This window comes from Aythya ferina (genome assembly GCF_964211825.1).
Source record: "Aythya ferina genome assembly, chromosome: 6".
Classification (NCBI taxonomy): domain Eukaryota; kingdom Metazoa; phylum Chordata; class Aves; order Anseriformes; family Anatidae; genus Aythya; species Aythya ferina.
The window spans coordinates 14,634,338-14,652,955 of NC_140303.1; the positions used below are offsets into that span (position 1 = coordinate 14,634,338).

At 41.2% G+C, this 18,618-nt stretch overlaps 1 protein-coding gene across 1 annotated transcript in view; it reads left to right on the top strand.

The window, feature by feature from the left end:
• The window catches only part of PLEKHM3 (pleckstrin homology domain containing M3), a 77,740-nt gene that overhangs the window by 18,446 nt on the left and 40,676 nt on the right, over positions 1 to 18,618 (top strand). Inside the window, exons 3-4 of the mRNA XM_084523051.1 lie at positions 5,450 to 5,595; positions 11,318 to 11,511. Coding sequence (XP_084379177.1) covers positions 5,450 to 5,595; positions 11,318 to 11,511 — 340 coding nt within the window. The remainder of the gene's footprint in view (positions 1 to 5,449; positions 5,596 to 11,317; positions 11,512 to 18,618) is intronic.

The following is an 18,618-nucleotide window of genomic DNA, read 5'->3' on the forward strand; positions in this document are numbered from 1 at the left end:
TGTAACTGGATAAGGGTCAAACCCACATGGCTGCAACAGGGAAAAATTTCTTGCCTTTAATCTTTCAGCTTTTTTTGAGAAAGTCAGTAAGATCAGACAATAGTAGGCAAGGTGAATAGAAGATCAGAGTTTGCTTAGAGGTTTAGGAGTTTTGATTATTTCTTTAGAAATAGAATTGCTGTGGGAAAAAAAATAATGCTCTGAAAAGGACAAAGTGTAGATGCAAATTCAAACCTGGGTAGGCACAGGGGGAGCTAAGATTGTATCTCTGTCTTTCTTGTGATTTTGAGTGTTCCCATGGTGGAGTGAATTAGGGCAGATGCACAGAAACGTGAGGCCAGCAACTAAAGTATAATTCTCACCTCTTTCTGTTTGTGCAAAGCAGCAATGTTGTATGTCTGTTCTAACACTTAGAAAATTTGTTGCTGTGCACCTTCTGCTTAGTCTGCTCTATGGCTTAATCAAGCTGAAAGCCTTTTGAAGTCCGTGGGTGATTTTCTTTTCTTCTTATTGTATGTTGTTTCTAAATGAATTAGCTTCTAAGCTAATCTGTCACAGATTTAATTATGGTACACAATCATGAGGGAGTTGCTTTTTCCTGATACCGAGCAAGGAACTTTATTGAATAAGGAAAACAGTTGTGTACTTAATTCTAGTTTGGTCTTCCACGTTCTCTGTTTCAGTCTGTAGCTTGCTCCAGTATTTTCCTGCTAGACAGATAAAGGAAAAGATACGTGGATAAAGAAGTTTTCTGCGTCAGCCGTGACCATAAGAGTTCTGCATCACCCTGAAAGTGGCAGAAGTGGTGTGTGTATATATATATATATACACATTCATATTTTACCTTGTCTTCCCATAATTCTTTCTTCCTAAATCTTAATATTTGGAGATGAGCCTCTTGATGTTGATACTCCTGCTCTGCTCACAGATGTATCATTGAGAGAGATTCATCTGTGCCCAGCAGCACTTTCTTGCTGCTATTTTTTCTAACCCCTCTTTTCTCTGCTTGATTCTAGTGCTGTTTTGTTATATTTTCTGTGATGAAAGGTTTGGGATTATTCCTTCCCTCACTTTGCTAACAGTATACCGACAGCCACACTTCTTCCATCTGTAGCTTGCTCTATAACATCCTTAAGGTAGGGATGATTTTGGGGTAATAGTAAATTTTAGAGTATTCTTCTCACTCTAGGCTTGGGGTTTGCCAGACCTTTGTACAGATGTTATGTGGATAATAATCTGTATGAGCATTAGGAATAGGTGAGAGAAGATTGGTGAAAGTAGTGTTGCTTTTTCCCCCATCCTGTGGAAGCTGCTTTGTCTAGTTACAGGCAAGTGTTTTTTCTACAAACACAAAATGGTCCCTTCCCCCCAAGAAAAGCTGAGTTGTGTTACTGATCTCTGAGGTGGTTGGCTATATCTGACTGCCTTGCAGGGAAGATGCTGAAGAGTTTAAAGCCAGGAATCTGTACTAGTTTTGCTTCTGGTAAACACGATGGCAAGTTTATGTACCTGAATGGCCAGGTGCAGGATTTTCAAGGACGTTAAAGCATGTGCTATTCCTTCCTCCTCCTCTTTTTCTCTTCTTCTTGCTCATTTTTTACCCATCTTAAAAAAAACACAAAGTAGCATAAGTGGTCTATGCCATGGAAATATGTTTGTCACACTACATCACTTTGAACTGCATAACATCAAAGAAAATCAGTGCTTTGATAACTTGATTTGAAAGAATTGTAGAAATAGCCATCATTATGAATCACAACAGATAGGGATGGAAAGGATGGTGATTTTCCAACAGCAGTGCTTCTAAGTTAAGGGAAAATGTAGGCACCTGTGCCACATTCCCATCTAAAATACCCGTACTTTACAATTGTTATGTAGCTTTGCAGAATATGGTTTACTCGAGGATATGAAGCACCATCCTTCATACAGAGGGACATACTCTGTGTAAAAATGCATTTCTGAGAAGCAGAAGCATGGTCTCAGAGAAGTACTGGAATAAGGGAGAAAGCAGTGCATGCTGCTTGAGTGGAAACTTCCTCCACTTTCTCCTCTATATAAAGCCATGCTTGCCTACTGAGACCCTCCTCACCTCAGAGACCTTCAGTTGTTATGTGCTGCATGTAGCCCTCTGTGGGCAGGAGGAGGAGGGGAGGCCCCCAGCACTTCTGTGCTTTGTCAGTCGTGACCGGAGGAAGCTCTCGTCATAGACTGGAACAAGTTTCTGGCTCTAGGAGATGGCAGGGTACTGGGCCTTACAATGGGGCCTTCTCAGCTACAAACATTTTAATTTAGGATGGTGACAACTCAAAGCTAAGAAGTTGGAGTTAGCATATTGTTGCCATCAGTCTAACTGAGGGGAGTGAGGGTGCTAAGACAAACCAGCAGCTTGTGCAGTGGCAGGGAGTGCACTAGTGGTTAGGTGAATGGTGTGTCCCGTCCCATTGCCATCCTCGCCCCCCGGAAAGGTAGGCGTTGGCTAGTGGGGAATGTTTGTAAAGGTTTTAATGGCATTGAGTGAGGAGACATCAGTCACATTCATCCCCAGCTTTACCACTTGTACTGCATCAGCTGGCCCAAACACATTGAACTAAAAAAACTCCACATGTCATTTAGCAGCCTCCGTTTCATCCAGTGTGAGGGGATTGCTGTATGTAATGAACGCTATAACCAGTCAGTTGAGGCATCAAGACTGATGCTACATTGCTTTTCTGTGATACTAAATTCAGAGGCATCTTGTGAAGAGAAGGATTTAGATCCCTCATCGCTTCTTTCAGCCATGCTGGCACAGAAGAGCATGCTGTACCGCGATAGTGCTAACACAAACATTATCCTTTCTGAGGGCTTGATCCTATTTAGCTTTGGAAAGGGCAAGGAATGCTCTCTTTTGTATATTCCTTCATCTTGCTCCATGAGCAGAGGAGGGCTCATATTTTTCTGCTTCCCTTCCAGAGGAGTAGGATTTACCTCTGTTGTGCTCTTAAAAACATGGGCTCCATAGCAACAGTGTGAGTACCTTCTGCGAGCATCTTCCAGAGCTAATAGACAAATATCTTGTTAGATGAGCCAGACTGTTTTTTTCATGTCTGTTCAGCTGTTCAAAACCTTCGCCTTGATGTATTAAGGCATTTTAAAAATAAAAAGAAAAGTTCTATATGCACTACGGAGTACTGATACTGAGCTTACTACCAGGCGTGCCTGCTGACTTTATGCGTAACAGCATTGTGGAGCAGGACTGCACAGGAATTCTTTCAAATGACTAGTCTGGAAATTGCATTTCTTTAAAAAGTACAGAACAGAAAAGAAAGGACAGGAAAAATGCTTGCTTTTCACTGAGGGAAGTACAAAGTTGTTAGAAAATAATCAAATAGTTCATCTGGGAGGGACCTTCAAAGATCATTTGGTCCAACTGCCTGATCACCTCAGGGCTAACTAAAAGTTAAAGCATATTAATGAGAGTACTGTCCACTTCTTGAACACTGACAGGCTTCAGGTATTAACTGCCTCTCTAGGAGATTTTTAGCTTCTACATTCTGATCCCAAGCCACAATCATAGGTCATCTTGTTTTGTAACACATTGCTGAATTATTTGTTTTCACTTTACCCATGTAAAGGCACATCTGCATCACATTTCGGCCCTAAAAAATACTGTCTTGCAAAAAGTGCTGCCACTCTGTACTGTACACAAAAATATTTCTATAGTGACAACAATCTACAGTCATAATATCTGGCTTTTCTCTTTAATAATTAGCTCAGATGAGATCACATTTTTGCATTATGTATCTTGAGTAATATCGCTTGATATGTACTTATGTTTTATGCCCTCATTTTATGAATGGTAAAGGAGGAAATATTAGCTCAAGTATTTATGTCATCAACTGAACTCTGTTCATGTTTGCATTTTATAAGAAACTGCATACCTTCACTTCAGGGGAGAAAAAAAGGGAGGTGGATAGAAAGAGAGGACAGTGTTTCACACTGATTTATTTGATAGTGTGTATTGCAGCGTCAGTAGCGGCTCTGGAGTGTGGAAGTGGAGGAAGTGAACTAATTGTGTTGGTCAGGTTATTCTAATGATTTTGATTAGAGCGGAGAGGACATGGTAGCATGAGCTAATGGGGATAAGGAGGAGTTCAATTTATGCCTAGGGTAGTGGAGATGCAAGCTCTCCCCAAATAAGAATAACTTATACTGGGGAAAATAAATAAATAAATGCTTTTTCTCTAAGACAAGTTGCATAGTTACAATAAACAAAATCATAGAATCGTTTAGGTTGGAAAAGACCTCTAAGATCACCAAGTCCAAAAGTCCAACCGTTAATTCAGTTATAGTGACAAAAGCAGCCAGTCAGTTTACTTCTGCTTGTGAAACTTTAACCAGTATTTTTACTGTAAAAGTAATGTACAAGGATTCTGCTAATCAGCATTACTAACCAGCTCCAGCAGAAACTCTCAGCCTACAGCACGTACCAGAGAGAGGCTCTGGTGCTAATTGTGCCTAGAGCTCTAAATGTCACATGAGGACATGAGCAGTGAAGGAAAAGCAGAAATACCATCGTGTGCTGTGTGAAAGAGGTGTTAATAACAACCACAGACATCTCATTATGCCTTACGCAAACATTTTTAGCCCCGCTTCCTGAACAGGTAGTTTAATGTGACTGTGCCATCTGTCTTCCAGCCCTCCACTTTAATATTTATTATTTGAACCTGTTTGCCCATTTTAGACACAGTGGAGAGAAAGGGTAGGGTGTCAAATACAGTGGCTTTATATGTGTTTTCTGAAAACAGGTGGTTAGGTGAAGAAAAGGTCTTAATTATTTCTTCTTCCTTAGTTAATGCAGAGGACTGGTCTGTAGTGCCCCACTACTAGAGGTCATGGAGTACTTGTCAGTGTGACTGCTGCTCGCAGTTAATATTCACAATCTGGCTGTGCTTTGCCATGTCCGCGCCAGTTCTGTGGTGAAGTCCTACCTGCCAAGTCAGCATCCCGTCTGGCTGTCAGCAGGGGCTGGCTTGCGCTCCCCCAGGCTGTGAGTGCTGGCCGTTCTGCTGGGGGGGGAAATGGGAGCTGGCTGGAGTGTGGTCTGGTATTATCTGTCCGGACTTCAGGTCATGTTTCTCAGATGCTGGTGGCTTTTAAACGCCCATCCTCTCACAGCTGGTTTTCTGCCTTTGTTTCTTGAGAGGTGCTAAGTACCCTGTGACTGCTTTCTGAACTGTCCTTGTCTTAGATGCCCAAGTTAGTGTATGTTTTTTTCAGCACTAGTCCAAGAAGAAAGATATTTGTTTATCTATTTTTAAGAAAAGAGAAATGACTGTGGAGATTTGTTGTTTTTTGTTTGTTTGTTTAAGAAGACCTCAGATGAGGGAATAATTACTTTTCCTATTGTATCCTGAGTGTGCATCTCTGGCATATTGTACAAACACAGGTTTTTTTCCTCTCCCTTCTCCAGGCTGTCAGCGCCCCATAGGCTTGTCCAATGGGAAGGCCAAGGTGTGCAGCTACAGTGGATGGTATTACTGCAGTACCTGCCATGTGGATGACAGCTTCCTCATCCCTGCACGGCTGGTTCATAACTGGGATACTTCCAAGTACAAGGTAATCTCCCTGATGGTCGGTTTGCTAGCGAGTGGAATTGCTGCTTAGATAGAAACGCAGGGTTAATGGCACTGTCTGCTAATACTGTCTGCTTTGTCCCTCTTGCCAGACTGAGCCTGGCCTAATGAATCCATGTGCTCTCAACAAGATGGATGTTCTAATCCCAATTTCCTTAGCCACGCCTAAGGCACTTCTCCACAGGAGCAGCTGTAATCCTCCTTTCGGTGGCATTTTTTCCATCCTTGCATATCTAGTTGTTAAAGAGATAGAGGGACAGAACACTGAAACTTCTAACTTTTGCAATTATTTGTCCCTTGAACATGAGCGGTTGGGACCACGGATTGATGCTGTGTAGCGATGAATGCTAAAATTGTGAAAATGCTGATTGGAAACCAGCATAACCCAAACATGTTACTTGCAAAAGGCCAGTATGTCCCATCTTTTGGCACAAACATTTCCAGAACACGAGGAAATTGTTACAGCACTTGTTTGGGCCAGATAGTCAAAAATAACATAGAGTAGAAATTCTATCATTGTTCACTTGCCACACAAGCAGTTTTGTAAAACTTCAGCAATCTGCTGTTGCTGCTACCTCAGTGGCTGGTTGCTACATAGTGGAAACAGATTACATGCCTTAAAGTGTTACGCCAACAAACGTGGTAGCATTGTTGTTTTGCCATCACAGAGGGCATATGCTGAAGCAACAATGAACTCATAAGGAAACCAGATCATACTATAGCTTCAGACCTAGCAGACACTGTTAGCAGAAGCTGTTTGATGTTTTGTGTCTGCGAATATTATTATTATGGGTTATTTGAAAAGGAAAAAAATAACTAGTAAGTGCCCTATTAGAGGAAAAGCAGCTCTCTTGAGGAAGAAAATTTGTCAGAAGAGGAGATTATTAAAAGGTAGCCAGAGCCTGCCATCAGGAAAATGATAGTCTTGAGCCATGAAATGCAAGTTTTTTTTAGAGTTACAAACCTCCTACATGTGGAAACAAAAAATGACTCCCTTTCCTAGAATTTCCTAGAAGCTAGGAATAAATATTTAAGAGTTCTTTCTTTGGATGGTTTTGCTAAGGACTAAGCTTGCTACTCCAGAGCATTATAGGTAGCCCTCATATGGAGCAAGTGGACAGTAAGATGAAGAGACTTTATATCAAGGTGTCAGTGATACTGCCAAGAAAATAAACTATTTTGGTTTCTAAGCCTGCAGGATAAAAACTGCTCTATGCTCTATTTCCTGTGGTCTTAGATATAGGCAGCTGAGGGAAAAAATGAAACAGGACTTTTAAGCTTAAGCTTTAATTGACAATCTAACCTACTGCAACTCTTGCAGTGAGAAATTAATTTTCACTTTTTGTTGACAGGCAGAACAGTTGTGAGGTGGCATGGGAACACACCAAATTCTGTGCCAGCCTCTCTGCCAAAGCACTGAGAGAGGTGGATTTAAGTAAGGAACACCATTGCTCAGTTTAAAAAACAGTTCAGCATCCCCGCCTATTAGAGTGGGAATTGAGACAGGGAGGGAAGGTCAAGGGGACATCATGTACCACAGTGGCAGTGTCGCAACTGAGCTGAGATCACCAGCTGGATCTCCTCAACTCTGTCCCATCTATGTATAGGACTAAAGTAACAAGTAGTTGTTGTTACTTATATGAAATCTTTTTTTTTTTTTTTTTTAAATAATTTTTTCCTTTTCTGTTCAATTCTGCATATGTGTGCTTTTACTTTGTCCTTGCCCTATGCCCATGTCAACTGAGCAGTGCTTTTCTGAGGTAGGCCGTGTATTACCTGCACTTTTACATTCACATCTCCTTTTGCCATTCAGAGATAAGGTTTGATATTCATTTCTTCTGTATGGTCTAAAAAGCAATTTAGTGCTGGCTGCCACATTTAATATTGGTAATGAAACTGCCTTGATTCCTTAGCAGTGTATTGATTAAATGTGCTGATTTGGCAAAGACAGATAGATATCTTGTCCCACTTCCTTGAGGTGATCTTGGTAGTGTTAATTTTCTTTCGGCTCATTTTCAAAGGAAGGTCACTTAATTTATCAGCATTTCACCTCCTGTAATTGACCAGTTTGCCCACATAAAGCCATGCAACAATGTCCCAAAATGAAGCTAAGCAACAGAGCTTCTCCTAAACACGCAGCCCTGCAGCTCTCAGGTGGTGCAGTGATGTCTGAAAGTGGAGCTGCTGCAGTGGGTGACTCTCTCCGGACAGCCTTGTAGCATATCCCAGAGAGGGCCTGCAGGAAGTGAGTGCATTAAGCACGCACCGTGTTTGATAGTCTGAGCTGAAAGAGATTTTCGGTCTTGAAAAACTTGTGTATTTTGCACAGTCTAAGATGGACATGTTGGTTCACTAAATGGAAGGAAAGTAAATGAAGAGTTTGAAAAACTGCACTTCTTCCCATGCCTTCCCACTGCCTTTTTCTTTCCCCTCTGCAGGGGTTGCTGGGGTCTGTCATATCTGTCTCAGGCAAAACAAGCACCACAGCACACAGGGACAGGGACTTTTATGGTGATATAATGTAATCAGGCATGTTCCTCTGCAGTGTTTTGTGAAGTCCTGCACACCTGAGTTGTATCTTGCATCAATTAAGCTTTGTAAATGGAGAGGCTCTTGTGTGCTTTTGGCAAGACAGGACATGAAAAAACAGAAGCAATAGAAATCTGTAGAGTTGTCTTATCATACTGTGTTGAAAAACAATGCACTTAACACCTGAAAGCATGTGGATAAGAAAAGAAAAATCCCCTTGGTTGCAATAAAAGCTCTTTGAAAGCACTTGGCAGTTAAACGTGGGTCTTCTGTCATAACCAAAGCAGCTGTTCACTCCCAAGTAGTTCTTTTTTTTTTTCTTCTCCTGTCTCCCTACTGTTTTCCTATTTGTGTTTTTCATGTTTGTGTGAAGAAAAAAGAAAGGAGGTAATGTTTTGAACATCCCTTCTTCCTTTTACTTATGCCAACTGTTTTCTCTGCTCACACACAAAACCAGCAAAAGTTCTGCACACACAAAAACACGAAAGTTCTGCAGTTTGGTTCAGGTAGATTCCAGCCTGTGTAAAATACCAGACAAACATAGCAGGAAATGAACTCCTGGTGCCAAAAGCTTCAAGGCAAGCTGACTCTGGTAAATTGAGTTCTGAGCTGTAAATTCACAGCCTCTGGAAGAGAAAGGTCTGAAAACGGTAGCATCCATCCTTGTTTGACATTTAAAGCTAAAACCCTCTTGCAGTTTGCATCTTCTCATTTGTGTTGGCATTTTTAGTAGTGTTGTCAGTCTGCCTAATAAAACTGAGGGAGTGTGAGGATGCTAATACACATACTAGTGTTACTGGCTGATAGCAACCTGCATTGTTATGACTGCCTCTCCAGTCCCATTATAAGATTGCATTTCAGCATCTTGGAACTTTTCTAGGCTTGGTAGCGTGAGTTAATGTTTTACATGAGCTATGTACCTGTATCAGGCCTGCAGAGTGAAGCCAACACCTACCTGTCAGCCAGTGATGCTGGGCAAAGCTGCTTTTCCTGTAATCAAACTCTGCAGGTACATTGTGTTGTCAAGGAAAAAGGTTCACTTCTCTCCCCTTCCCTCAGGTTACGCAGCACCAGAGCTGAACAGTAATAGTTTGTCCTCTGGGATTTCTGTTTGCCCAATAAAAAGCACATGGGGCTACACACTGAGTGATGGAGAGGAGCTGCTCTTTGTCCAGCCTCTGCACTAATATAAAGCAGAGCTCTTGTGAAGGGAAAAAAATTGTAGTGCATATGTACTTCAGAGTCACTCAGGTGTCTGCAGTTCTGGCTAGTTGTTTTTTTTCAGTACACTGCAGCCTCAGGAGAATTCTCCTGTAGAGGGGTACAAGTGTGCACAGGCACGGATGTAGCACTGAGACAGTAATCCCCTCTCGCTGCTTCCTGAGGCAGCAGGGCAGGTGCCTGAGGAGCCCACCTCTGAGACTACCCAGGCTATGCTGAGCACCTGCTCTTCCTGGTGGGATGTGGTACTTGCTGTACCAAGCTTTCATGTGCCTCCTAGGGAATCACTGGATATGTAGTTTAATTTTCTCATCAGGGAAAGATGAATAATATTTAATGTAGATGCCATGGTTATCAGGAGATGGCTGAGATATAGCAGCCAAAGAGTTTTAATGATTATAAAAGCAGTTTGAAAGTAGTTGTTTGACTTGTGCACTTCAATTAGCATTTCTAATCAAACTTCAACATTGCCACTGTTCAAAAATGTGACATATTTGGAGTTTATAGATTTTGGGTCTATAAAATCCAAGTTGCCTGTGCTACTCCTTACACAGCATGTCACCTGTGTGTCCATTCAAACTGCACAATTCCTTGTATGTGCATTGTTTTGGAAAAAGAAAAAGAAATGAGTGGAATGTTTTATAGGAAGGAGTGAGCTGTTTAATACAGCATCAGGACGTGGGAAATCTGTGGTGTTATGGTCTGCTGTATTTAAAATTACACAATTTATTATCTGTGTAGTTATTGGCAAGTCAGTCCTTGGCATTATTTATTGTATGTTAATTTATGTGTTGTGGAAAGGTTACATTTAGGGCTAGCTTCCCCTGTGACCCATGCTGTTACTGGAAGCGGTGCTATTTATAAGGATGCATATTGCTTTTGCCTACTTCCTACCTTACACCACCAGAAAGGAAATGACATCCTACATCTCAAGAGGCTATGATGTGCCCTTTCTCTCTTTGTTAGCTTCATAAAAAGCAGTAAAGTTAACCCAATTAATCTCTCCCTCAACTCAGTGTAAATACTTGTTTAAAGGTCCAGGAGGACTAACTGAATTGTGGAACACACAGTATTTCTATAGCATGGTTTCAAGTGATTTACAGCTCATTTCAGATAATCCCACCATCTCTTTTCCAGCTGTGATGAAATGCAGAAATTAGGAATGAGAGGGAATTTGGTCATCTCACCTCGGAAAACAGGAACATCTTTTCTAGTGGGAATAAGAGTCCCACTAGTTTATTAGGATTACGGTAGCTCTTTGCACGTAGAGAAAGAACAGAGCACTATGATGAAAACGGCATAAGAAGAATTTCTTGCAAATGAAACATTGCAAACGAGTAATATCAGTAAAACCCAACTGTATTAATCTGTATTTAAAAACAAACAAACAAAACCTTGATAGATATGTTTCTGATAATTTTCTTTTTACATTATTTTAACCATATTGGCTGAGCATGAAACAAATGGGTATAGAACTTTGTACTGGAATTCTGTATCCTGTGACAGCACAGTGACTGGATTTGCAGTGTACCTGTTTCCTTTTCCAGTGTTGTGCCTTGGCACTTACTCAGTCACTTGTTTCTTGCCAAAAAGAAAGCAGCACACAAACACAAAAATATTAACAGGGAAGAAACTTGATGATTACAGTTTTTAGACATAAAAAAATAAAATCTGGTAAGCTACGTTACCCTGAAGTGAAAATAGGTGGCTGCAAATATCACTGTACTTTGGGTAAGTAAGCAATTATCTCACGCACTCAACTTTGATGGGCTTGATGAAGTTTGAATTGGCTATGAGCAGGGACAGTTGGCTCTCTTTCAGCTCTGTTTTCATCTGCAGTTGGTAATGGAATAAGATTTCAAATGCAGAAAGTGGATGACGAATCACAGAAGGGAAGATCCGCTTAAAAAGATTTGGGAGGAGTGCCCATCTAAATTGGTTGTTTTGTTTTTCAGGTATCAAAGCAAGCCAAAGAGTTCTTGGAATATGTGTATGAGGAGCCATTGATTGATATTCAGCAGGAAAATCCCATGTTGTATAAGCACGCTGAACCTCTGGCAACCATTGTCCGCCTGAGACAGCAGCTAAAATCTCTGCGAGCCTATTTGTTCAGCTGCAGAGCAGCAGTGGCTGAAGATTTGCGTAGAAGGTAAGAACTGCAGAACCATAGACAACATGCAGTACAAGAATGTAGTTTCCTTGTCACTTTTTTTTTTTATTCTTAATATCTACTCCTTAAGACATTACCCATTTAGAAAGACGTTGTGCATATATGGCTTGTATTGGACTTCCATGGGCAGCTGAAAATATCCACTACCAAAAAAAATTGGTTCTAGTAGATTTTATAGGGCCTATACAGTTGTTCTTGACCACCGTTACCTCAGAGGCCATACATTGTGGAGAGTATCTTTTACTGCTGCTTAGGTTTCTTGACTGTGCCTGAGTATTTTTAGTCAGATATGAGACCTCATGCTCCTTGCCACAGCATCTGGCTTCCAAGTACTCACAGTATAGTAGCTGCTGTCAGCACCTTTGAACTAGCTCACGGTATGTCAAAGCATGAGAGAGGCTGGGATCAAACAGCTTTTCAGCAATTCTGCTCTTCTCTGTGATACTATGTCACAGAAACATAGAGGGTGACACAGTCCCCTAGCGAGTGACCCAACTTGTGAATTACATGGTACTAGAGCAGTCACGTTCTTGCCCAGCCACCATCTTTTCCATCCATTGCATGGCTGTGCTAAGTGGGTTTTTTATTGGAAAATACACAGTCACAACACAACAGAAGGTGTTTCCTATTCAGTTACAAGTTTTCCTCAGTGGAAGCAGAGTTTCCTAAAAAGTGTACTTCATTTTGGAAGTCTGTTCAGCTGCTGCAGCATTCCTCTAACAAGATAAAAATGAACAATCTTCTTAAGACCATCAAGCCACGACTCTGACCTTAAAAAAAGCCAAGTTACTTTTGCATAGTTCTGCTAAAGAGTTGGGGAGATAGCTCTGCCTATGCAATGCTGTGAGGTGAGTGGTTCCACGTGCATGCATCTGACTCAGTTGTTAATGCATCTGTAAGCTTTTGTAAGACAAGTCCACAAACGGGAAAGCCTGTGTTTTGGAATTATGAGCTGCCAAAGGAACAGAAAGCAGGTGGCATCAGTGACTGTGTTTTGAACATGATGTTTTAGGGTTGGGGAACCTGAATTCTCTGAGAGGAACAGGAGACTGAACTATTATCCCAGGTAAGGAGTGAGGTGAAGTCTGCTATTCAGCAGATAACCTGTGTCATTGCTTTGAGTAACTACCTCACAAACAACAAAGAGGAGGATGTAGCAGCAGGTTTCTGGAGAGAGCACTACTGAGTTCTTGTATCAGACCCACTGGGTTGTCAGTATATGTTTGTGTGTCTTACTGCTCAGTTCCTATTACTCGACAGGGCAGCTAGCAGCATTTTAAAAATTAGGATGCTTTTTCTGTTACTGAAGAGAATAGTATTATCATGCAGAGCTGTCTTGCTCTTCAGCTATAATAATTTATCCTATGCCATCCTCTTTGACTGCAATAAAACTAAAAGGAGAACAAGATTTGTGAATGCTGCTGGTCAGGAAAAGTGGCAGAAAAGGAATTAAGTCTTCTGATTAAGGCTGAAGAAAAGAATGCCCTGATTAAAATAGACAGGAGGAGGCAGAAGAGACTGAAGGGACTTCAGTATGAGAATGAAAGAAAAAAGATCAAAGAAGGTCTAAACAGAGAAATCAATGAACTAGAGACAAAGGGATGACAGAAAGCCAGAAGAAGGAGGAGACTTGAAGAGCTAGAGCTGAGGGAAGGAGATGATAGGGAAGGGATATCAAGAAATGAAGAGTTAATAAAGAAACCAAGACAAAGATGGAGCCCAGAAATTACCCTCCAAAAAGGAGAGATGACAAATGCTCAGGAAATGGACAGAAGAGAGAACAGACAAAAATTAGCAGAGAAATCTGCATGTGATTTTTTTCTTGAAGTGGTAGACTTGGTGGAGAGAGAGAGAAAAATCATTAAAATATTATGGTAAGCATTTAACACCACCTCTGCTTAGGAAAAAAAGAGAGAAGTAGTATCAGTGTGTGCAAATATCATAGAATCAATGGTTCGGGTTGGAAGGGACCCTAAAGATCATCTAGTTCCAACCCCCCTGCCATGGGCAGGGATGCCACACACTAGGGGATCATCTAACCTGGTCTTGAACACCTCCAGGGATGGGACATCTACAACCTCTCTGGGCAACCTGTTCCAGTGCCTCACCACCCTCTGAGTGAAAAAAATAGAATATCCTAAGTTGGAAGGGACCAACAAGGTTTATCAAGTCCAATTCTTCCTCCTGTTTGGTGGCTGTAGCTGGGTGGTAGCACTTACTGATGTGTTGGCTGGGTGCTACTGGAGGCTTGCTCTCTGTATCAGAAACAAACACCCAAATTGCCAGGAAGGGGATGCAGCAAGATGATTCTTCCTTTTCTTATCAAAAGGTTCCTTTGCACTGTCTCAAATTAAAACTCTGTGGTAGAGAGAAGGACCCCAGCTCAAGAAGGGTGAGAATGTTGAGGCATTGATTTTGTGCAAGGAAAGCATCTTCACATTGGTTGGACTTGTTAAAAGTGCTGTAAAAGGCAATGAAAGAATGTTTTAAAAGCACAAAATGCACCTTAGAGTCCAGCTCATTCTCAGACTGTAAATTCTATTGGAGTGAGTTTTGGTGCTCAGTTGATTCCCTGGATCTCCTGAAAGACGTTTGATGAGATGGAAGAGAAGAAAAGGCCTTTTCTAAGAAGCAATTATTCCTTGCTCTAGACTGGTCCCAATGGCTTCTCTTTATATGTGTAGTATCACAGCATGCAGGCTCTCACTATAAATGTAATGGCCTTACAGAGCACAACTGACAAGTAAATGAAGAAAATAAAGGACCTAAAATTCCCTTCGGTTCTCACATGGGCAAGTTGCAAGAGAAGGAGGAGTTTAGAAACAATATGGTGAGACAGCATTCCTAAATTTAGTACTGTTTCCGAGTTAGAAATGAAAGGCAGGGGGAGAGAATGCAGTTATCTGTCCAGCTCTAAAAACATTCTTTTTCTGCTTGGTCTTCACCTTAGTATGTGAATGACTATTAATCACAAGCAAGTGAACACAGCATCTTGAAGACCTGTCAGACCCATATAAACAGACTGAAACAAACTGTTAATATTGCTGTCTAGGGAGAACTAAAAACAGACTGATTAATTGTATTGGCACCTTGCTGCCTTTGGGACACTGATAGAGCCTGCCTTATTTGGGAAAAGCAGATCACTCTGAGGTTTCTTTTATTAATACTATTTGCATTATCATCATCTTTAAATCTATACCTTGCTCTTGAACCCAGATCACAAAACGAAGATGGCAATGAAGTTGGAAACTCTTGGTGTCCTCTGGGAAGACAAAACTGTTTACAGTGCTTACAAGTCCCTTTTTCTGAAGAATTCCAGATGGCTATAAACCAGGTTAGCTCAGGATCCAGTTGGTTTAAATGTGGAAATGTTATTTATAATGCCTGGTGTGCACAGATAGGTACTTTGGGAACTTCATGAAACTTGGCATCTAGCAGGGAACTTGGGGCTGAACCACAGTGTGAACTTCAAAGAAGCAAGTGACTAGAAAGAAAGGAAGAAAAAAGGAAGGAAGAAAAGAAAAGAAGTGGAAGAAATCCTAAAAGTAGCTAGAAGGCTTACAATAAAAGTGGTCTTCATCAGTTATAATGATTAGTTTTCACCTACTGCTCCACTGGATTCTAAACTCTTCATATTTACAAAAAATAAAGGTGGCTGAGAAGAAAAACAAGGCCCTCCACCGGTGCATATTGGCAGCATTTTACAGAGATTGGCCAGTTAAGACTGAGCCTGTTGGTGAGCACCCTGTTTTACAAGGGATGTTGTTATGCCTAGTTTGCTGTGGCTGTCACTTCAACGTTGCAACAGATGTAATTTGCCTCGAATGTCTTTGCTTGACAAGTTCTCTCTTGTTCTGGTTGCCTTGCTTATGTGGATGCTGTTCAGACTGAAGCATACAAGACCGAAACCTAGAGCCAACATAGGATTAATACAAGTGGAGCTGTGCAAATCCCACCTCAGCCTGCTGATTGAAGACTAATGACTGAATAGCACAAGGAACCAAGATTGAGTCATTAAAATTGATAGCTAGGAAAGGAAGCAAGAATCACTAAGTCCACTAAATGATTAGGTTATTCCATGAAGCTGTGAAGAATGGTGCAAGTCTTACTCTGGTTTTGCTCTCTCCCTTTAGTCTCAAGGCATGAGACACACTAACAATGTGTTCCTATGCTGTAGTCTGTCTTCATCTGTTCTTGCCATGGTTGAAGGCTTTTCGGGTCAAAGTAGTGCCAGAGTGGTTTTTGGGGAAACATTCAAGGTATTTCCATGTCTACTGTAGTGTAGGGTAACTTAGGTTAACCTTGGAGCTCTGTTGGGGCTCTCTGCTCTCTCAGTTACTGACCTAAACTTGCAGTTTAAGTGTTGCTAGCCCAGGTATTACAGACAGATAGCAGTGGCATGAGGTAAGATACTCTGCAACAGATTCCCCTGTACATAAGTGCTCATCCCAGTGCCCTTTCTCTGTAAGCAGACACTCTGTACCGTGATGAGAAACTTCCCATAGACATTACTTGTTGGCTCCTGTCATCTCCAGAACAGCAATGTGTTGGTCCTGCCTAGCAGGACTCCAGTGCTGGATGCATTTCTTAGTGTGTTAAAAAAAGACTAAATTAGAGCTTTCTGTTGCAGGAGGAAGTTAAAGGTACGCTTTTAGTGCTGCAGACGTGTGGTCCTGGCTGAGCCTGCTGGTCTGTCAGAATGAAGCAGAACAAGCCCAAATTCAGTTATGCTGAACAATAGAGTCCTGTCACTTCCTACAGTGTGGCCTTAGACATATCACTTCTGACACAGGGGTAGATTACTTTCAAAATATTTGTGTGGCAATTGGGGAACCTGTCTAAACACATCACAGGATTCCCGATTGATCTTATGCAATCACTATACCACCAAATACCTCACATATGTGAAGCTGGGGCTATGGCAGGTCATCTTTCAGGCCAAGGACAACAGAAGGTCATTAAGTCATATTCAGACTGCCAAAGGAGTGTTTTTCTACATTTTCTGTGCAATGGGTAGGCCATTTGAAGAGTGGAAAATCCCAAAGCAAGAGAACAAAGACACAGCTTGTGAAAGCAGTAGACTGTGCAAAGAAAGTTAGAGCAGGAGAGGAAAAGAATGATGTGATTTAATAGCACAGGGTTCTTGAGTTAAGAGAGACCAACACCAACAACAAAAAAAAAGAAAATGTTTTGCACAGGTAATTGGAAAGGAGGGAAAGAATTGCATTTAAAGAGGATATCTGAGAAGATCTGGTCTTAAGACCAAACAACACCTAGAAGTGAAGAAAGGTGGGAAAACAAATGCAGAAAAGTATGCATGTGCCACTTGTTGTTTTATATTGATACTGCATCGATGTGGTCATTGCACTAGCTAACATCAAGCATGTCCTGTTTGTGGAGCTCTTAAAAACACAGCACCTCTTTGCTTCAGTTCTTGTATTTTTGAAGAAGTGACTGCATTTTCAGGCTTCTTCCAAGTTAACATCATAAAAAGCACTTGGCTAAAACTATAGAGGGCTCCTGAACCCTCTTTGAGCTTTCATTTCAACTAGAGGTAACAGCTGAAGCAACGAGTGTGCCAGAGCAGCCATGGGTGGAGGCAGTACTCTACAGTGTGTTTAAGCCAAGGGTAGCTTAGAGCACACAAGCCAGTGCTCTACCATGGGAAGCATACAGATGAGGAGCATGCCAGGGCATATGTGATAGGTTTTCCAGTGGGTCTTCAGGTTTGTGTTAGCATTTTTTGGCCTAGGGTCACATCTGCACCTCCTTGTCAAATAGATCAGTAGTATTAGACATCTGTCAAAATGGTAGTTTTCAGTCTTTTTTTGAGGCTGGGTTACTTTTAAAAACAGTACACCGATTTAAAAAGTTCCTATTAATTGTAGACGTCACATAAAATATTACCTATGAATGCTACTATTAAATATTACCATTTTCATTCCCATGTTTTTATATTAGAACTTGCAGCAGCAAACTGCAAGGATTCAGAAGTATACCTGACAAGAACAGAGAACATTTTCTTCATCTTCATTTTATTTCAAGTTAATTGAGGGATCTAAGCTATTTTGATTTCAAGATGAAACTGTGTGCCTCTAATTTTATGCATACTGCTTTTAGTGTCAGTGCTACTTGATTCCTGAGTTTGATTTGTAGTAATTCTTGCCTTTCACAATGTTACATAAACTTACAGAAGTAATTTCAGAATAGAGAGAGATTTAGTGCCCTGTATTTTAGTTGGAAGTTTATATCCTGGTTCAGGATTGCTGATGAATGATGAGAGTAACTGTTTTAGGGATGCTCATTGGGCATTTCGTAATGGCATGAAACAGTACTTTACCTGGACATGCTTGATAATAAATCTAGCACTTAGTGTGGGCTGAAGTTATTCAGGGAAGGGCTGCTCCCACAACATAACCAGAAAAGTGTTCATACCTCACAAAAGTGAAATGGTTCACAAATGCTTTTTTACCAAATGCCTAGAATTAGGGGGAAAAAATCATTCATCTGGTGTAAACACTTCAAGAATTAAATAAGCGGTGCCTTTTTAAAATTTTATTAATGTATTATTACCTTTTGACTTCTGAATCACCAGGTTTCCCAGGGCTCCACTTCCCTGAGTAAGTTTTTGATTTGACTGGAATGTTGGAGTTCTCTCCCACCTTTCAGGAGCTTGGTATGTCAAAAGCCCGAATCAAAGTATATGAATTAGAAACACTGGAAAAGAATCCTGCCTTCTTCCCCTCATCTGTTTTGCTCTTCTCTAACTGAAATTAACGTCAAGTGAATTGGAAGAGAAAACCTAGCAAGAGATGTTGTTACCCTGCCACATATATTCAGGATTACTGGCAAGTCACTTACATCCTTCTCTACTTCTTAAAAATCAAATAGTAACTCTGAAAAAACTGAGATGCTGTCAACGAGATCAGAGCGTGTGCTGCTCCTCCTGTGTGCTACACACACAACCACAGCTGTTGGCAGTGCACGCTGCAGGGATTTGAGAGGTTCTGTTACCTCTCGTTCAGGGGTAAAAAAAAATGTGTTCAGTCTAGCGGGAACAGTGGAAAGCAGCATGTGCTTGCCTGT